General features: G+C 42.5%; 1 protein-coding gene across 13 annotated transcripts in view; it reads left to right on the forward strand.

The window, feature by feature from the left end:
* Window positions 1–3,501: 3,501 nt before the first annotated feature.
* LOC121559508 (neural cell adhesion molecule 1) overlaps window positions 3,502–19,357 on the forward strand; it is a 120,085-nt gene continuing 104,229 nt past the window's right edge. For all 13 annotated transcript variants that reach the window (XM_041872746.1, XM_041872753.1, XM_041872754.1 and 10 more), the window contains exon 1: window positions 3,502–3,752. In XM_041872746.1, the coding sequence (XP_041728680.1) occupies window positions 3,701–3,752 (52 nt within the window). In that variant the 5' untranslated portion in view covers window positions 3,502–3,700. The remainder of the gene's footprint in view (window positions 3,753–19,357) is intronic.

Here is a 19,357-nt window from a genome sequence, read left to right on the forward strand (position 1 = left end):
TCAGATTCAATAGCAGCCTCAGAGGCTGATAATTCAGCATGCTTCAGGTAAAGCTCCTTGCATGCAGATTAGGAGTCAGTGCATTATGTATATGATCAAGAGTGGGTGTGCTCTATTCCTGGCAGGCTGATCAGATTCAATAGAAGACTCAGAGGTTGATAAATCAGGATGCTGCCTTGTAGGCAGTCTGCAAGGAGCTTTCAATATGAAACAGCCTACAAGGCAGCATCCTGATTTATCAGCCTCTGAAGTTGCTTTTGAATCTGATCAGCCTGCCAGGAATAGAGCTCACCCACTCTGGATTATATGCATCAGCCTATAAAGTGCTGACAGCTAATCTGCCTGCAAGGAGCTTTACCTATGAAACAGCCTAAAAGGCAGCATCCTGACATCAGCCTTTGAGGTTGCTATTGAATTTGATCAGCCTGCCAGGAATAGAGTTTACCTGCTAGATCATATACGCATCTGCCTGTAAAGCACTTTGATAGCTAATCTGCCTGCAAGGAGCCTTACCTATGAAACAGCCTACAAGCCTCCTGATTAAACAGCCTCTGAGGCTGAAATTGAATCTGATCATCCTGTCAGGAATTAAGCTCACCCACTGTAAATGCAAATATTATCCACAAAACATAAAGTGACCCTTATAATTATACACATATCAGTTATGCGAACAACCAGCATAGATAACAAGCTAGCTTGCTAGCTAACTAGCCAACAAGACTACCTAGCTAGCTCACAATACTAGCCAAGTCAGCTGCGTTGTTCCTTGCATGCAATTGGCTGTGGTCTTCGTGGTGGCACGCAGCCTTTGAAACAGGCATCATTCAGGGCTTAAATGCCCCTCATTGGATCAACGCAGCCACCGGGCTCCTTGATGAGGTGGCGATAGTGCATCTGAACAAATTAATGGCTGATGACAACTTCTGTTATGTAGTGATCATGAGATAAATAGGTCATGATCTCGACATAACAAGGGAATTGTTTTTTTATTCATCTGTCCTCTCTGGACTTCCATAGAATCCTGACATTCTCTACATGTTTATTTTCTGCAACAACATGTGTGGCATTATACTACCACTAGATGGTAGCAGCTACCCAAAATTATATCGAAGTGCTGTTGAGTCGAGTGAGAAGCAGACTCAAAAGTAGTTCCTCAGTGCCTCTATCATCTGATTCTTCCTGTGCAAGGCCTGTCATTTTCCTAGGAGGTTTAATTAGGCTGAAACACAGAATTTAGACACAAACAAGAGAGTGGAGGAAGGGTGATATAGTTTCAGTTGAATTGCCTTTAGATGTCTCATAGGTAGCTAGTTACATGGCTTTAAGATATGAAGATATTATATTAAGATATAACAAACAACAATGGCAATCATAATGGCAGTCTACTGTATGGTGTAGCTTACAAAGTAGGGCACTGTACTTGGAGAAGGACATAGGATGTCGGGACCGTGGGAGTGATGAGGTCACATTCATTGCATTATGCTATGGGCATAATAGCACAGTACCAGCAAAGGAACTAATATAAATAAGCTAATAAAAACATGAGATGCTCAAAGCTGCTAGGAAAACAGGTAATCAAGGCACTGAACAATCAACTTAATCTTCTCTCTGTTTTGCCATATTTGTTCAATGTCTTCCATATGGATTTAATGTAATGAAAACATGCACATGGCAGACCACACACCAGTTGAGGATTTCACATCGAAGTACCATAGGGATATCAGTAAACTCTCAAAATAATATCCAAGCATGCTTTTAACCCCTGCATTAACTGTGTCATGGGAGCCAAGCTTGTGTGCAAGTACTTTGGACAACATTCATTATAAATGTAGGCTAGAACAGATTGGTTCCATAGAGGTCTATCTACAGCCCTGGGCCCATATTCAAATGTAGGAGTGCTGATCTAGGATCAGGTCTCCCCTGTCCATGTAATCTTATTCAACTTGATCTAAAAGGCCAAATTGATCCTAGATTAGCACTCATACTTTATGACGCTTTATGAATACGGGTCCTAGCACTGACCCTCTTTCACACAGCATCCATAAAGACAAACCCATGCTCTGTCTTCTAAGACGTCATCTTACTAATGGATACAATAGCTCTGGTAAAATGTGAAGCATTCACAGAATATCTGAACTGTTCTTTATACAACAACCCCAAACATGCTAGAGAGGAGCAAAGATGATGACGTGTGGCATCATTATGGCTGACGAGTGAAAGACTGACCAACTCTATAGTGTAACGAAGAGTCCTCTGTAGACTGGGGTGATGAACCAGGATGTGGTGAGAGCAAAGCATGGAGGTATGGTGATGACATCATATGACAAGTGATGATATCATAGGCTTGTAGTTGCAGTTACAAAGATGATCAAGAAAATATATAGTATAACCTCTAATGACATAAAGATATATAACTCCTTGAGATAAATACAACATTTGATGGTAATAACAATATTACAGGCCTGTTGCAATGATATCAGCTTCCCATTATCTTTAAAGACTTAGGAGAATTGCGTGTGTGTTTGTGTGTGTTTGCGTGTGCGCCTGTGTGTGTGTGTATGTGTATGTGAGACACAGGCAGACTCCTCCAGTTCTCTGCCTCCCCAGATTAATATCAGGCCTGTACAAAGGGACCCTCTATGCCCTGCAGGACAACTCCCAGGACAATGACTCCACTGTCTGACAACACCATCGCTAACTCCTGCTAACTGATACATGTGCAGATCTCGCAGCTCTGAGATTACAGGGAATATTATCCTCCAATTGTACCTGTTCTTCCTGTGATAATAGTGATGACAATGTTTATGATGATGGTGTGACCAAACCTTTCACTAGTAAATCAATTAATCAAATCGATTTGACAACAATAAACAGAGCAAGTTGACTTTCTTTTGCACATGTATTACTTGTGCATTGTCTAGAAATACGAATTTTGAGGTGGAATAAGAGATGTATTCTGTTTTCTGTCAGAGATGACAAAGAGAAAGAATTTTACTTCACAGAGAGATAAGATATGTGTCTATTTTACCATGTGTCTATTTTACCATCTGCTCTGCTTGAACTGTGTTATGCCTATTATGTTTAGGCTATATAACAGATGTTTTATTCCTAATTCAATAATCATTCCGAAATCAACAGTAGCTGTTGGAGAACATGTGACTATACTCCTTGTCTGCTCAGCAGCAGTAGCCTACACCTGCACACAAATCTCCTAGAAATAAAGTGCATGAACTCAGAAAGTGTCAGTCTAGATCTTCCCTGTGTTGGTATTATATCGCAGCTTTATAGTTTGATTTTAAATGGATATTTTGAATACGTCAATGTTGAATAATGGTATGCCTATACGAATAGCCCTTTAGTTTATGTTTGACCTATTCTGAATCAAAAGGTAAGAGGTCCACGGACTACTGCGCATAGCGCACTATTTTACAGCAAATCCTTGTGATTCCTATTGGGCGGATTAATTCACGTGTGTATGGAGGCAGTGGCTTGTCACTCATTCTTTGAACAGTGTGCTGGCGCTGATCTTCTGCCGCTACTACATCGATAATCAACTATACATAATACCAATTTGCCATACAAAAAAGAAATAGCTAGCACTATGGGAATGTATTATTTTTGAAAATATCAAGAACAACCACATATTACAGGGACCACATTCTTTATTAAGACATTTGCGTGGTCTAATCAAGGAGTTGCGATGCTCCACGCAAAGGATATCCTTTTAGCCTTCCTTCTTGTGGGCTCTACAGGTAAGATGGCTAAGCTAATGTTACTGTTTTTCGTAGTGACTGCTATTCAGGCCAGGTATTTGATAAAATGCTCGAATCGGGAAAGGTGAACTGTGCTTCCATGACAATCCGCATCCATTGAAGGACTGTGTACATGTCCCTCCCACGGCAGTAGCAGGTGGATGGAAGGAAGATTGTACAATACAACGTTTTTGAATGGGATGGTCTTTTCATATGAATTGGCTGGTTAGCTGCTGCCACGCAGTTAGGGATGTTGTTAACATATTCTGCCATGGTGTACACGATCAAACATTTTTTAAGTTAATAATGCATTACTTTATTTGATATATAGATATTTGTTTGATCATATTCTGAGGACAGGTATAATTTTCACAAGTCGTTGAAGTTGCTCTCATTACATTAGAGTTTACCCTTTGTCGTCATATCACGAGTAATTGCATTGATATAGAATACAGTATGGATGTGTCTATTGGATGGATAGCGTTTAAAACACTGCTTGCGTGCGTACATCAATGCATCTTTTGCTAGTAACTCTAAGTCTCCTACTGGTCATATCGCGAAACACTATCATGACTCCAGTTGCTCGAGCCTAGTATCCATCCGTAGGAGGGAGACCGACTGCACGCAAGCTGAAGGAATGTGTGAAATTTAGATTAAGCGACTGTCACAAGTGTGGCTACTTTCACTCGCTTACATTCTGTCAGCCTCCATTTAACTATGGTCCAGGTCCACACCTGTGTGGTCCCGTGTAGCTCAGTTGGTAGAGCATGGCGTTTGCAACGCCAGGGTTGTGGGTTCGATTCCCACGGGGGGCTAGTATGAAAATGTATGCACTCACTAACTGTAAGTCGCTCTGGATAAGAGCGTCTGCTAAAATGACTAAAAATGTACAACCCCGACTCCCGTAAACACCAACGTTGTTTTCAAGGAGGGACCTCGAGCATGCCATACACACTGAACAAAAATATAAACGCAACATACAACAAATTCAAAGGTTTTACTGAGTTACAGTTCATATAAGGAAATCAGTCAATAAAAAAAATATGTAGGCCATAATATATGGATTTTACATGACTGTGAATACAGATATGCATCTGTTGGTCACAAATACCTTAACAAAAAAGGTAGGGGCGTGGATCAGAAAACCAGTCAGTATCTGGTGTGACAACCATTTGCCTCATGCAGCGTGACACATCTCCTTCGCATAGAGTTGAGCAGGCTGTTGATTGTGGCCTGTGGAATGTTGTCCCGCTCCTCTTCAATGGCTGTGCGAAGTTGCTGGATATTGGCGGGAACTGGAACACGCTGTCATACAGCTCAATCAAGAACATCCTAAACATGCTCAATGGGTGACATGTCTGGTGAGTATGCAGGCAATGGAAGAACTGGGACATTTTCAGCTTCCAGGAACTGTGTACAGATCCTTGGGACATGGGTGGGGCCTTGCATTATCATGCTGAAACAGGAGGTGATGGCGGTGGATGAATGGCACGACAATGGGCCTCAGGATCTCGTCACGCTATCTTTGTGCATTCAAATTGCCATCAATAAAATGCAATTGTGTTCGTTGTCCGTAGCTTATCCCTGCCCATACCATAACACCATCGCCACCATGGGGTAAACCGCGCGCCCACACGACGCCATCTGCCTGGTACAGTTGAAACCGGGATTCATCTGTGAAGAGCACCCTTCTCCAGCATGCCAGTGTCCATCGAAGGTGAGCATTTGCCCACTGAAGTCGGTTACGACGCCGAACTGCAGTCAGGTCAAGACCTTGGCGAGGACAACGAGCACGCAGATGAGCTTCCCTGAGACGGTTTCTGACAGTTTGTACAGAAATTGTTCGGTTGTGCAAACCCACAGTTTCATCAGCTGTCCGGGTGGCTGGCTTCAGACCATCCCGCAGGTGAAGAAGCCGGATGTGAAATTTGACTTCAGCTTTTAACACACCCCTTCCGAAAAACACACATACAGTTGAAGTCGGAAGTTTACATACACCTTAGCCAAATACATTTAAATTCAGTTTTTCACAATTCCTGACATTTAATCCTAGTAAAAATTCCCTGTTTTAGGTCAGTTAGGATCACCACTTTATTTTAAGAATGTGAAATGTCAGAATAATAGTAGAGAGAATTATTTCTTTCAGCTTTTATTTCTTTCATCACATTCCCAGTGGGTCAGAAGTTTACATTAATTCAATTAGTATTTGGTAGCATTGCCTTTAAATTGTTTAACTTGGGTCAAATGTTTCGGGTAGCCTTCCACAAGCTTCCCACAATACATTTTGTCCCATTCCTCCTGACAGAGCTGGTGTAACTGAGTCAGGTTTGTAGGCCTCCTTGCTCGCACATGCTTTTTCAGTTCTGCCCACAGATTTTCTATAGGTTTGAGCTCAGGGCTTTGTGATGGCCAGTCCAATACCTTGACTTTGTTGTCCTTAAGCCATTTTGCCACAACTTTGGAAGTATGCTTGGGGTCATTGTCCATTTGGAAGACCCATTTGCGACCAAGCTTTAGTTTCCTGACTGATGTCTTGAGATGTTACTTCAATATATCCACATAATTTTCCTTCCTCATGATGCCATCTATTTTGTGAAGTGCACCAGTCCCTCCTGCAGCAAAGCACCCCCACAGCATGATGCTGCCACCCCCGTGCTTCACGGTTGGGATGGTGTTCTTCGGCTTGCAAGGTACCCCCTTTTTCCTCCAAATATAATGATGGTCATTATGGCCAAACAGTTCTATTTTTGTTTCATCAGACCAGAGGACATTTCTCCAAAAAGTACGATCTTTGTCCCCATGTGCAGTTGCAAACCGTAGTCTGTCTTTTTTTATGGCGGTTTTGGAGCAGTGGCTTCTTCCTTGCTGAGCGGCCTTTCAGGTTATGTCCATATAGGACTCGTTTTACTGTGGATATAGATACTTTTGTACCTGTTTCCTCCAGCATCTTCACAAGGTCCTTTGCTGTTGTTCTGTGATTGATTTGCACTTTTCGCACCAAAGTACGTTCATCTCTAGAAGACCGAACGCTTCTCCTTCCTGAGCGGTATGACGACTGCGTGGTCCCATGTTGTTTATACTTGCGTACTATTGTTTGTACAGATGAACGTGGTACCTTCAGGCGTTTGGAAATTGCTCCCAAGGATGAACCAGACTTTTTTTTCTGAGGTCTTGGCTGATTTCTTTTGATTTTCCCATGATGTCAAGCAAAGAGGCACTGAGTTTGAATGTAGGCCTTGAAATACATCCACAGGTACACCTCCAATTGACTCAAATTATGTCAATTAGCCTATCAGAAGTTTCTAAAGCCATGACATAATTTTCTGGAATTTTCCAAGCTGTTTAAAAGGCACAGTCAACTTAGTGTATGTAAACTTCTGACCCACTGGAATTGTGATACAGTCAATTATAAGTGAAATAATCTGTCTGTAAACAATTGTTGGAAAAATTACTTGTGTCATGCACAAAGTAGATGTCCTAACTGACTTGCCAAAACTATAGTTTGTTAACAAGACATTTGTGGAGTGGTTGAAAAACGAGTTTTAATGACTCCAACCTAAGTGTATGTAAACTTCTGACTTCAACTGTACTTACACTACATACATACATATACATATACAGGTTTTTGGAGAGGTGCACACTAAAAACAAATGGTTCTATATAGTGCCAAATAAAGGTTATTTGGCTTGTAACCATAGTGGAACCCTTTTAGGTGCTATACAGTGGCTTGCGAAAGTATTCAACCCCCTTGGCATTTTTCCTATTTTGTTGCCTTACAACCTGGAATTAAAATTGATTACACAACATGCCTACCATTTTGAAGGTGCAAAATATTTTTTCTTGTGAAAGAAACAAGAAATAAGACAAAGAAACTGAACTTGAGCGTGCATAACTATTCACCCCCCAAAGTCAATACTTTGTAGAGCAGGGTTCTTCAATTCCGGTCCTGGAGGGCCGAAACACCTCTGTTTTTCATCCTCTCCTTCTAATCAGGGGCTAATTCAGACCTGGGACACCAGGTGACTGCAATTAACTACCAGGTAGAAATAAAAAACAGAAGTGTTTCGGCCCTCCAGGACCGGAATTGAAGAACCCTGTTGTAGAGCCACCTTTTGCAGCAATTACAGCTGCAAGTCTCTTGTGTTATGTCTCTATAAGCTTGGCACATCTAGCAACTGGGATTTTTGCCCATTCTTCAAGGCAAAACTGCTCCAGCTCCTTCAAGTTGGAAGGGTTCCGCTGGTGTACAGCAATCTTTAAGTCATACCACAGATTCTCAATTGGATTGAGATCTGGGTTTTGACTAGGCCATTCCAAGACATTTAAATGTTTCCCCTTAAACCACTTGAGTGTTGCTTTAGCAGTATGCTGAGGGTCATTGTCCTGCTGGAAGGTGAACCTCCGTCCCAGTCTCAAATCTCTGGAAGACTGAAACAGGTTTCCCTCAAGAATTTCCCGGTATTTGGCGCCATCCATCATTCCTTCAATTCTGACCAGTTTCCCAGTCCCTGCCGATGAAAAACATCCCCACAGCATGATGCTGCCACCACCATGCTTCACTGTGGGGATGATGTTCTCGGGGTGATGAGAGGTGTTGGGTTTGCGCCAGACATAGCGTTTTCCTTAATGGCCAAAAAGCTCAATTTTAGTCTCATCTGACCAGAGTAACTTCTTCCATATGTTTGGGGAGTCTCCCACGTGGCTTTTGGTGAACACTAAACGTGTTTGCTTATTTTTTCTTTAAGCAATGGCTTTTTTCTGGCCACTCTTCCGTAAAGCTCAGCTCTGTGGAGTGTATGGCTTAAAGTGGTCCTATGGACAGATACTCCAATCTCCGCTGTGGAGCTTTGCAGCTCCTTCAGGGTTATCTTTGGTGTCTTTGTTGCCTCTCTAATTAATGCCCTCCTTGCGTGGTCCGTGAGTTTTGGTGGGTGGCCCTCTCTTGGCAGGTTTGTTGTGGTGCCATATTCTTTCCATTTTTTTATAATGGATTTAATGGTGCTCCGTGGGATGTTCAAAGTTTCTGATATTTTTTTATAACCCAACCCTGATCTGTACTTCTCCACAACTTTGTCCCTGACCTGTTTGAAGAGTACCTTGGTCTTCATGGTGCCGCTTGCTTGGTGGTGCCCCTTGCTTAGTGGTGTTGCAGACTCTGGGGCCTTTCAGAACAGGTGTATATACAGTGGGGGAAAAAAGTATTTAGTCAGCCACCAATTGTGCAAGTTCTCCCACTTAAACAGATGAGAGAGGCCTGTAATTTTCATCATAGGTACACGTCAACTATGACAGACAAAATGAGATTTTTTTCTCTCCAGAAAATCACATTGTAGGATTTTTAATGAATTTCTTTGCAAATTATGGTGGAAAATAAGTATTTGGTCAATAACAAAAGTTTCTCAATACTTTGTTATATACCCTTTGTTGGCAATGACACAGGTCAAACGTTTTCTGTAAGTCTTCACAAGGTTTTCACACACTGTTGCTGGTATTTTGGCCCATTCCTCCATGCAGATCTCCTCTAGAGCAGTGATGTTTTGGGTCTGTCTCTGGGCAACACGGACTTTCAACTCCCTCCAAAGATTTTATATGGGGTTGAGATCTGGAGACTGGCTAGGCCACTCCAGGACCTTGAAATGCTTCTTACGAAGCCACTCCTTCGTTGCCCGGGCGGTGTGTTTAGGATCATTGTCTTGCTGAAAGACCCAGCCACGTTTCATCTTCAATGCCCTTGCTGATGGAAGGAGGTTTTCACTCAAAATCTCACGATACATGGCCCCATTCATTCTTTCCTTTACACGGATCAGTCGTCCTGGTCCCTTTGCAGAAAAACAGCCCCAAAGCATGATGTTTCCACCCCCATGCTTCACAGTAGGTACGGCGTTCTTTGGATGCAACTCAGCATTCTTTGTCCTCCAAACACGACGAGTTGAGTTTTTACCAAAAAGTTATATTTTGGTTTCATCTGACCATATGACATTCTCCCAATCCTCTTCTGGATCATCCAAATGCACTCTAGCAAACTTCAGACGGGCCTGGACATGTACTGGCTTAAGCAGGGGGACACGTCTGGCACTCCCTGGTGGCGTAGTGTGTTACTGATGGTAGGCTTTGTTACTTTGGTCCCAGCTCTCTGCAGGTCATTCACTAGGTCCCCCCGTGTGGTTCTGGGATTTTTGCTCACCGTTCTTGTGATCATTTTGACCCCACGGGGTGAGATCTTGCGTGGAGCCCCAGATCGAGGGAGATTATCAGTGGTCTTGTATGTCTTCCATTTCCTAATAATTGCTCCCACAGTTGATTTCTTCAAACCAAGCTGCTTACCTATTGCAGATTCAGTCTTCCCAGCCTGGTGCAGGTCTACAATTTTGTTTCTGGTGTCTTTTGACAGCTCTTTGGTCTTGGCCATAGTGGAGTTTGGAGTGTGACTGTTTGAGGTTGTGGACAGGTGTCTTTTATACTGATAACAAGTTCAAACAGGTGCCATTAATACAGGTAACGAGTGGAGGACAGAGGAGCCTCTTAAAGAAGAAGTTACAGGTCTGTGAGAGCCAGAAATCTTGCTTGTTTGTAGGTGACCAAATACTTACTTTCCACCATAATTTGCAAATAAATTCATAAAAAATCCTACAATGTGATTTTCAGCATTTTTTTCCCTCAATTTGTCTGTCATAGTTGACGTGTACCTATGATGAAAATTACAATCTTTTTAAGTGGGAGAACTTGCACAATTGGTGGCTGACTAAATACTTTTTTCCCCCACTGTATACTGAGATCATGTGACACTTAGATTGCACACAGGTGGACTTTATTTAACTAATTATGTGACTTCTGAAGGTAATTGGTGTCATCAGATCTTATTTAGGGGCTTCATAGCAAAGGGGGTGAATACAAATGCGCGCACCACTTTTCCGTTATTTATTTTTTAGAATTCTTTGAAACAAGTTATTTTTTTCATTTCACTTCACCAATTTGGACTATTTTGTGTATGTCCATTACATGAAATCCACATAAAAATCCATTTAAATTACAGGTTGTAATGCAACAAAATAGGAAAAACGCCAAGGGGGATGAATACTTTTGCAAGGCACTGTATGGAACCTTTTTTTGAAGGTTCTATAAAGAACCATGCTCATAAGGTTCTAAATGGAACCTGTATGGTGCTATACAAAAATGTTTTCTCCTAAGGTTCTATAAAGAACCATAAAAAAGGTTATATTTAGCACCCTTTTTTATGGTTCTTTATAAAACCTTTATGGGGAATGGTTCTATAAAGAAACTTTCTCAATCTCAAAGGTTCTTTGTAGAACCATACAGGTTTTATTTTCTGGTTTAATAGCCAAATTATATTGTTAAAATTCTATAGGTTTTATTATCGTGTTTATTAACAAGTTGAATCAGGTGTGCTAGCTCTGGAAGGGCTGGGGGTCCCTGAGGAGAGAATTGAGAACTACCACAAGGCCATACGTGAGTCTTTCACAAGACACCGTCACTGGCCATAGTCATATATAACATGTAATAGCGTAACACAACAGATTAGATCAACTGGAATGACACGCTCACTCACGGTTGCACAAAAAAAGCTGTGAACAAACCATGCCCCAAAATATTCAAATGAGCCGCCGCACCTACAGTTGCCAGCTCACTTCCCACCTGACTTTTCCCATCGGATCCGGTTGTTGGCTCGCCTCTCTAACCACTAGGCTACCTACCAAACCTAAGTCATGATCAAAATCAGTTTGAGTTTGCCCTCAAAGACCCTACAGTGGTTTTTCCATAAACTTATGTAGGGTTTTTCATTGGGGTGAAAATCTGTCCAAGTTAGTAGACAGACACCCTTGCATGTTTTTATAGCCTACCCAGTCTATTGGTGGTGCACAGGTGCAGGAAGCCAAGTATTTCCCTACTTGATTACAAAACAAGGCCCCTATTGTCTTGTGTTATAATAAAACATAGGCCTATGCATCGATAAGTAGGCTACTTAGCTTGGGCATCTGTGATTGCATTTCTCTTTGCGTCTCACTTTGGCTATAACATCATGTTTATGATGTTCATATACATGTAGCTAGATGTGTAATGAATGCTTCATGAACATACTAGATCGTTACTGAAGGTTTTAGTGGTGATGCTCACTCAACTGCTAGTCTACATGCTGTGTGTGACTCATCTCTGTGATGTCACCTCCTGATACAGTGACGAGTTGCAGTCACTGGGATGGAGGCTGTGCCTGCTAGTGCTGCTGTGTCATCATCATGGTAGCTTAGATAGAGGATGTAGCCTAACTGGTAATACCATGTCTTCTCTATCAGATGTGATAAAAGGCTGTTTTGGTTAAGGCTTATCTCCTGTCTATCTGTTGTAGGGATTGTGTTTGGTAATGCTCTCTGTTGGTTTCATTCCTCCCAGGGGCAGAACACTGTGTTACTCCCCTGAGGTCCTATAGTAGCGCGAGAAGGAGATGCGAATTGGCAATAGACCTTTGCTTATCATGTCAACAAGCAATGCTGTTGTTCCTCTCGATATATCAGCCATTTGAATATACATTTTGGCTAGAATATCCTCAAATGCTGTTGACTTTACTGTATCTTAATCTTCCCTAAACTTGAAAGTAGGCCTATTGACGCTTTTCCACATCTGTCGATGGTTTTTATATCAACCTAATCTCATAGTTTCAATTCAGAATTTGCTTTAATTAGATTTTTGACCCATTAATTCTGCATGGTTACAGTGTTAATTCCGCGTGGTTACAGGGTTAATTCTACATGGTTGCAGGGCTAAAACAGAAACAACTCAAAGGGTTAAGTTTAGCTATTCATTCCGAGTGGTTAAGGTTAGGTGTATGGTTTGGGAAAGGATTAAAACAAAATAATTGTTTCCATTAAGTATCATCAAGTACTCTCCCTGCTTGCTAGATAATTGTGAACTGCCGTGGCGCAGTGGTCTAAGCAGAGCGCGCTGAGCCTCGTCAGTTTGATCCCAGTGCTGAGCCTCGTCAGTTTGATCCCAGTGCTGTGCCATTGTGTGTTTGATCCCAGTGCTCAGCCTCGTCAGTTTGATCCCAGTGCTGTGCCATTGTGTGTTTGTTTTTTGGGGATGAGCGCTGACGAAGGCATATATAGATGTCCTCAGGACCTTTTCAAACGTACGAAATCGACAGCTCTTTCTTGTGACCAGCCTGTTTATATAGCCCAGCCCCAGCTATTTGAGGCGTGGAATGGCAAGCTTTTTCACTGACCTTTGCACTGCACACACCCTCGTTTGGTGAAACTGAATAGGCTTAGCTGATACAGAATGTGAGGCACAGATGTTCTCAACGCAAAACGGCAGAAGGCCATGGAGAAGTGAACGTAGCCCTTAATCCGATGAGGGAAACCTGGGTATTCCTCAGAGACCAAACGAAGAGCGAATGGACTGGAAACCTTTCTGCGTGATGATCTAATGCAATTGCTCTGATGCTCATTAGTAGAAGAAAAAAACATAGAATGTGAAGATGTACAGTGCATTCGGAAAGTATTCAGACCCCTTGACTTTTTCCAAATTTTGTTACGTTACAGCCTTATTCTAAAATTGATTAAATAAATACAAATCCTCATCAATCTACACACAATACCCCATAATGACAAAGTGAAAACAGGTTTTTAGATTTTTGTATGCAAATGTATTAAAAGTTAAGAACAGTAATACCTTATTTACATAAGTATTCAGACCCTTTACTATTAGATTCGAAATTGAGCTCAGGTGCAGCCTGTTTCCATTGATCATCCTTGAGATGTTTCTACAACTTGATTGGAGTCCACCAGTGGTAAATTAAATTCATTGGACATGATTTGGAAATACACACACCTGTCTATATAAGGTCCCACAGTTGACAGTTCATGTCAGAGCAAAAACCAAGGAATTGTCCGTAGAGCTCCGAGACAGGATTGTGTCGAGGCACAGATCTGGGGAAGGGTACCAAAAAATGTCTACAGCATTGAAGCTCCCCGAGAACACAGTGGCCTCCATCATTCTTAAATGGAAGAAGTTTGGGACCACCAAGACTCTTCCTAGAGCTGGCCTTTCGGCCAAACTGAGCAATCGGGGGAGAAGGGCCTTGGTCAGGGTGGTGACCAAGAACCCGATGGTCCCTCTGACAGAGCTCCAGAGTTCCTCTGTGGAGATGGGAGAACCTTCCAGAAGGACAATCATCTCTGCAGCACTACACCAATCAGGCCTTTATGGTAGAGTGGCCAGACGGAAGCCATTCCTCAGTAAAAGGCACATGACAGCCCGCTTGGAGTTTGCCAAAAGGCACCTAAGGACTAAGATCATGAGAAACAAGATTCTCTGGCCTGAACGCCAAGCGTCACATCTGGAGGAAACCTGGCACCATCCCTACAGTGAAGCATGGTGGTGGCAGCATCATGCTGTGGGGATGCTTTTCAGCGGCAGGGACTGAGAGACTAGTCAGGATCGAGGGAAAGATGAACGGAGCAAAGTATAGAGAGATCCTTGATGAAAACCTGCTCCAGAGTGCTCAGGACCTCAGTCTGGGGAGAAGGTTCACCTTCCAACAGGACAATGACCCTAAGCACACAGCCAAGACAACGCAGGAGTTGCTTCGGGACAAGTCTCTGAATGCCCTTGAGTGGCCCAGCCAGAGCCCGGACTTGAACCCAATCTAACATCTCTGGAGCGACCTGAAAATAGTTCCCCATCCAACCTGACAGAGCTTGAGAGGATCTGCAGAGAAGAATGGGATAAACTCCCCAAATACAGGTGTGCCAAGCTTGTAGCGTCATACCCAAGAAGACTTGAGGCTGTAATTGCTGCCAAAGGTGCTTCAACAAAGTATTGAGTAAAGGTTCTGAATACTTATGTAAATGTGATATTTCTGTTTTTTTTTATTTTATACATTTGCTAAAATTTCTAAAAACCTGTTTTTGCTTAGTAATTCTGTGGTATGGCGTGTAGATTTGAGGGATCGTATTTAAACAAAATCAATTTTAGAATAAGGATGTAACGTAAGAAAATGTGGAAAAGTCAAGGGGTCTGAATACTTTCCGAATGCACTGTAAGCTGGAGAGAGGAGGTCGGAAAAGGCATGTCAGAGAGAGTCAACACATAACCTAGTGTCTGATTCATATGTTTAGAGATATCAGCGGTATGGGGGTTGATGATTACAGTCCTGCACTTGGTGATGCTGGTTATCCTTCTCTCTATGAATGGTAACTTTGACATCCAAGAAGTAATATCTCAAGGTAGAATATTGGCAGAGGCAGACACAGATGTAGGCTATGCCTCATCTCTCTATGGACCATTTTGGTTCTTGCTGTGACTGTCTGCACAGTCTTATGAGTGGTGATTATGACAACAACAACACTACAGCCAATCATGTGAGTGGAGGTTTTTGCTCCAGTCTCAGTTGCCAGGGAATCATAGGATAATCTTCATTCAGATCATAGCTGACCACTTACCAGCATTATCTACTAAACCTGTTTGTTTGTAAACACACTGATGTCAGGACACAATGGCCAGTGCTCTTTCTTCATAGTGAACAGCATGGACATACCTGCAGTGAGCTTTCACCTAGTGCTCCACCATCTTCCTGGCGCCGACGAAGATGGTGGCCTCGCGACTAGCTCTTAGGAAACTTTGCAGTATTTCGTTTTTTTAATATATTATTTAAAGTGTTTTGTATCATTACATACAGCCGGGAAAAACTATTGGATATCAGAGCGGCGGTAACTCACCAGCATTACGACCAGGAATACGACTTTCCCGAAGCAGTTCCATTATTTGCTCTCCCCAGGGCAATTGAACTGATACCAGCGGCTGACCCAAAACATCACCGGCGGAGGAGAGGCGCTCGGAGCGGCCTGCTGGTTCGACTTAGGAGGCGTGCACACCACCCACCGCTTCCAAGTATATTACTCGCTAATGTTCAGTCTTTTGATAACAAAGTCGACGAGCTCAGGGCAAGGATTTCTTTCCAGAGAGACATCAGGGCCTGTAACATACTTTGTTTCACGGAAACATGGCTCTCTCGGGATATTCTGTTGAAATTGGTCCAGCCAGATGGGTTCTCAGTTCATCGCGCAGACAGAAATAAATATCTCTCCGGGAAGCAGAAGCGCGGAGGTGTGTATTTCATGATTAACGACTCATGGTGTAATTGTAGTAACATACAGGAACTCAAGTCCTTTTGTTCACCTGACCTAGAATACCTCACAATCAAATGCCGACCGTATTATCTCCCAATAGATTTTTCTTCGGTATAGTCACGGCTGTGTATATTCCCCCTCAAGCCGATACCACGACGGCCCTCAAAGAACTTCACTGGACTTTATGCAAACTGGAAACCACATATCCTGAGGCTGCATTTATTGTAGCCTGGGATTTTAACAAAGCAAATTTGAGGACTAGGCTGCCGACTAGGCTGTTCTATCAACATATCGACTGTTGTACACGGGCTGCTAAAATTCCCGACCATTGCTATTTGAACTTCCGGGATGGTTATAAGGCCCTCCCCCGCCCTCCTTTCGGCAAATCTGACCACGATTCCATTTTGCTCTTCCTATAGGCAGAAACTCAAACAGGAAGTACCCGTGCTAAGGACTATTCAACGCTGGTCTGACCAATCGGAATCCACGCTTCAAGATTGTTTTGATCACGCAGACTGGTATATGTTCCTGGTAGCTTGTGAAAATAATTTAGATGAATACACTGAAACGGTGACTGAGTTTATCAGGAAGTGTATAGGAGATGTTGTGCGCACTGTGACTATTAAAACCTACCATAACCAGAAACCGTGGATAGATGGCAGCATTCGCGCAAAACTGAAAGCGCGAACCACCACATTTAACCATGGCAAAGTGACTGGGAATATGGCAGAAAACAAACAATATAGCTACTCACTCCACAAGGCAAATAAACAGGCAAAACATCAGTATAGAGACAAAGTGGAGTCGCAAAGATGTATGTGGCAAGGTCTACAGAAAATCACGGACTACAAAAGGAAAACCAGCCATGTCGCCGACACCGACGTCTTGCTTCCGGACAAGCTAAACACCTTCTTTGCCCGCTTTGAGGATAACACAGTGCCACCAACGCGGCCCACTACCAAGGACTGTGGGCTCTCCTTCTCCGTGGCCGACGTGAGTAAGACATTTAAGCATGTTAACCCCCGCAAGGTTGCCGGCCCAGATGGCATCCCTAGCCGCGTCCTCAGAGCATGCACAGACCAGCTGGCTGGTGTGTTTACGGACATATTCAATCTCTCCCTATCCCAGTCTGCTGACCCCACATGATTCAAGATGGCCACCATTGTTTCTGTACCGAAGAAAGCAAAGGTAACTGAACTAAATGACTATCGCCCCATCGCACTCACCTCTGTCATCATGAAGTGCTTTGAGAGACTAGTCAAGGATCATATCACCTCTACCTTACCTGTCACCCTAGACCAGGGGTGTCAAACTCATTTTAGCTCAGGGGCCACATGGAGGAAAATCTATTCCCAAGTGGGCCGGACCGGAAAAATCATGGTATATATAACTTAAAAACAACAACTTCAGATTGTTTTCTTTGTTTTAATACGATCAATATACAACATAAAGCTGGAGCCTGAGGACAGTGTGTCCAAAATAGTACAAGCACAACATCACTATTAATCATAAAACACGTCAAGTTTATTTGAAAATTCTAAAGAAAAAGAACACACAAACACACAATGCCTCAGTGATTAACAGAACTGTTTCACAGATCACAGAACTATATCAGGGTGTCATTTCTCAGGCAGAAATGTAGATACAAATAATGAAACCCTGTTCCCCAAACAAGTGCAAGAACCACAGAGTCAAGAATAGGTTAAATATACAAATAAAATAAAATCAATTAAAAACAATAGCACATCAACATAAAAACATATAAACATAAAGTTGGAGCCTGAGGACAGTGTCCAAAAGCACAACATCACTATTAATCATAAAACACCTCAAGTTATTTGAAAGTTCTGAGGACAAAGAACACACAAACACACAATGCCTCAGTGATTCACAGAAGTATATCACAGATCACAGAACTATATCAGGGTGTCATTTCTCAGGCAGAAATGTAGATAAAAATAATGAAATCCTGTTCCCCAAACAAGTGCAATAACCACAGAGTCAATAATAGGTTAAATATACAAATAAAATAAAAACAATTAAAAACAATAGCACATCAACATAAAAACATATAAACATAAAGCTGGAGCCTGAGGACAGTGTCCAAAAGCACAACATCACTATTAATCATAAAACACCTCAAGTTATTTGAAAGTTCTGAGGACAAAGAACACACAAACACACAATGCCTCAGTGATTCACAGAAGTATATCACAGATCACAGAACTATATCAGGGTGTCATTTCTCAGGCAGAAATGTAGATAAAAATAATGAAATCCTGTTCCCCAAACAAGTGCAAGAACCACAGAGTCAAGAATAGGTTAAATATACAAATAAAATAAAATCAATTAAAAACAATAGCACATCAACATAGAAACATATAAACATAAATCTGAAAGCGTTGCTCAAACTCCCGTAACAGTCCCGTTATTTTATCTTTGAACCGCTTCATGTCTGCCACATGTTGGGTCGCGCACACATTTTTCAGACAGGGGAAGTGAGCTGCATCACCACCGGCAAGTTGCGTCTCCCACAATGACAGCTTCAACTTGAAAGAACGTATGCTGTCATAATACTGCGTGACAACTTTGTTGCGCCCTTGCAGCTGTTTGTTCAAGTTATTCAGGTGCTCTGTAACATCCACCATAAATGCAAGGTCCTGCATCCATTCTGCGGAATTAAATTCTAACACTGGTTTGCCCTTTTCTTCCATGAACTGTTCAATTTCTTCTCGTAAATCAAAGAAACGCCTCAGCACAGCACCTCGGCTTAACCATCTTACCTCAGTGTGGTATGGCAGGCCATAGATGTGGTCTTTCTCTCTGAGAAGGCTGTCAAACTGACGGTGATTCAGGCTTCTGGATCGGATGAAATTAACAGTTTGGATGACCACCTTCATGACGTTATCCATCTTTAATGACTTGCAACACAAAGCCTCCTGGTGCAAAATACAGTGAAAAGTCAAAAAATCACGTCCTCCATTTGCAGATTGCACTTTCTCTCTGAACTTTGTCACAACGCCTGCTTTTTTTCCCGATCATTGAGGGCGCACCATCTGTAGCCAGGCTGACACGCGGGACCAGTCCACTCCGACCCTGTCCAGCGCACCGACGAGTGCGGTAAAAATATCAGCTGCTGTCGTTGTATCTGTCATCGGCACCAACTCCACGAACTCCTCGGTGACGGTCAATGTGTCATCAACTCCGCGGATGAAAATGGCCAGTTGTGCAACATCTGTAATGTCTGTGCTTTCATCAATTGCAACCGAAAACGCAATAAATGACTTACTTTTTGCTTCAACTGGCTGTCCAAATCCACTGAAAGATCGGAAATCCTGTCTGCAACTGTGTTTCTTGTCAGGCTGATATTTGCAAAAGCCTGCCGCTTTTCAGGGCACACAATCTCCGCTGCCTTCATCTTGCATGTTTTTACAAATTCACCCTCACTAAATGGTTTTGAAG

Source organism: Coregonus clupeaformis, chromosome 5 (assembly GCF_020615455.1).
Source record: "Coregonus clupeaformis isolate EN_2021a chromosome 5, ASM2061545v1, whole genome shotgun sequence".
Taxonomy (NCBI): domain Eukaryota; kingdom Metazoa; phylum Chordata; class Actinopteri; order Salmoniformes; family Salmonidae; genus Coregonus; species Coregonus clupeaformis.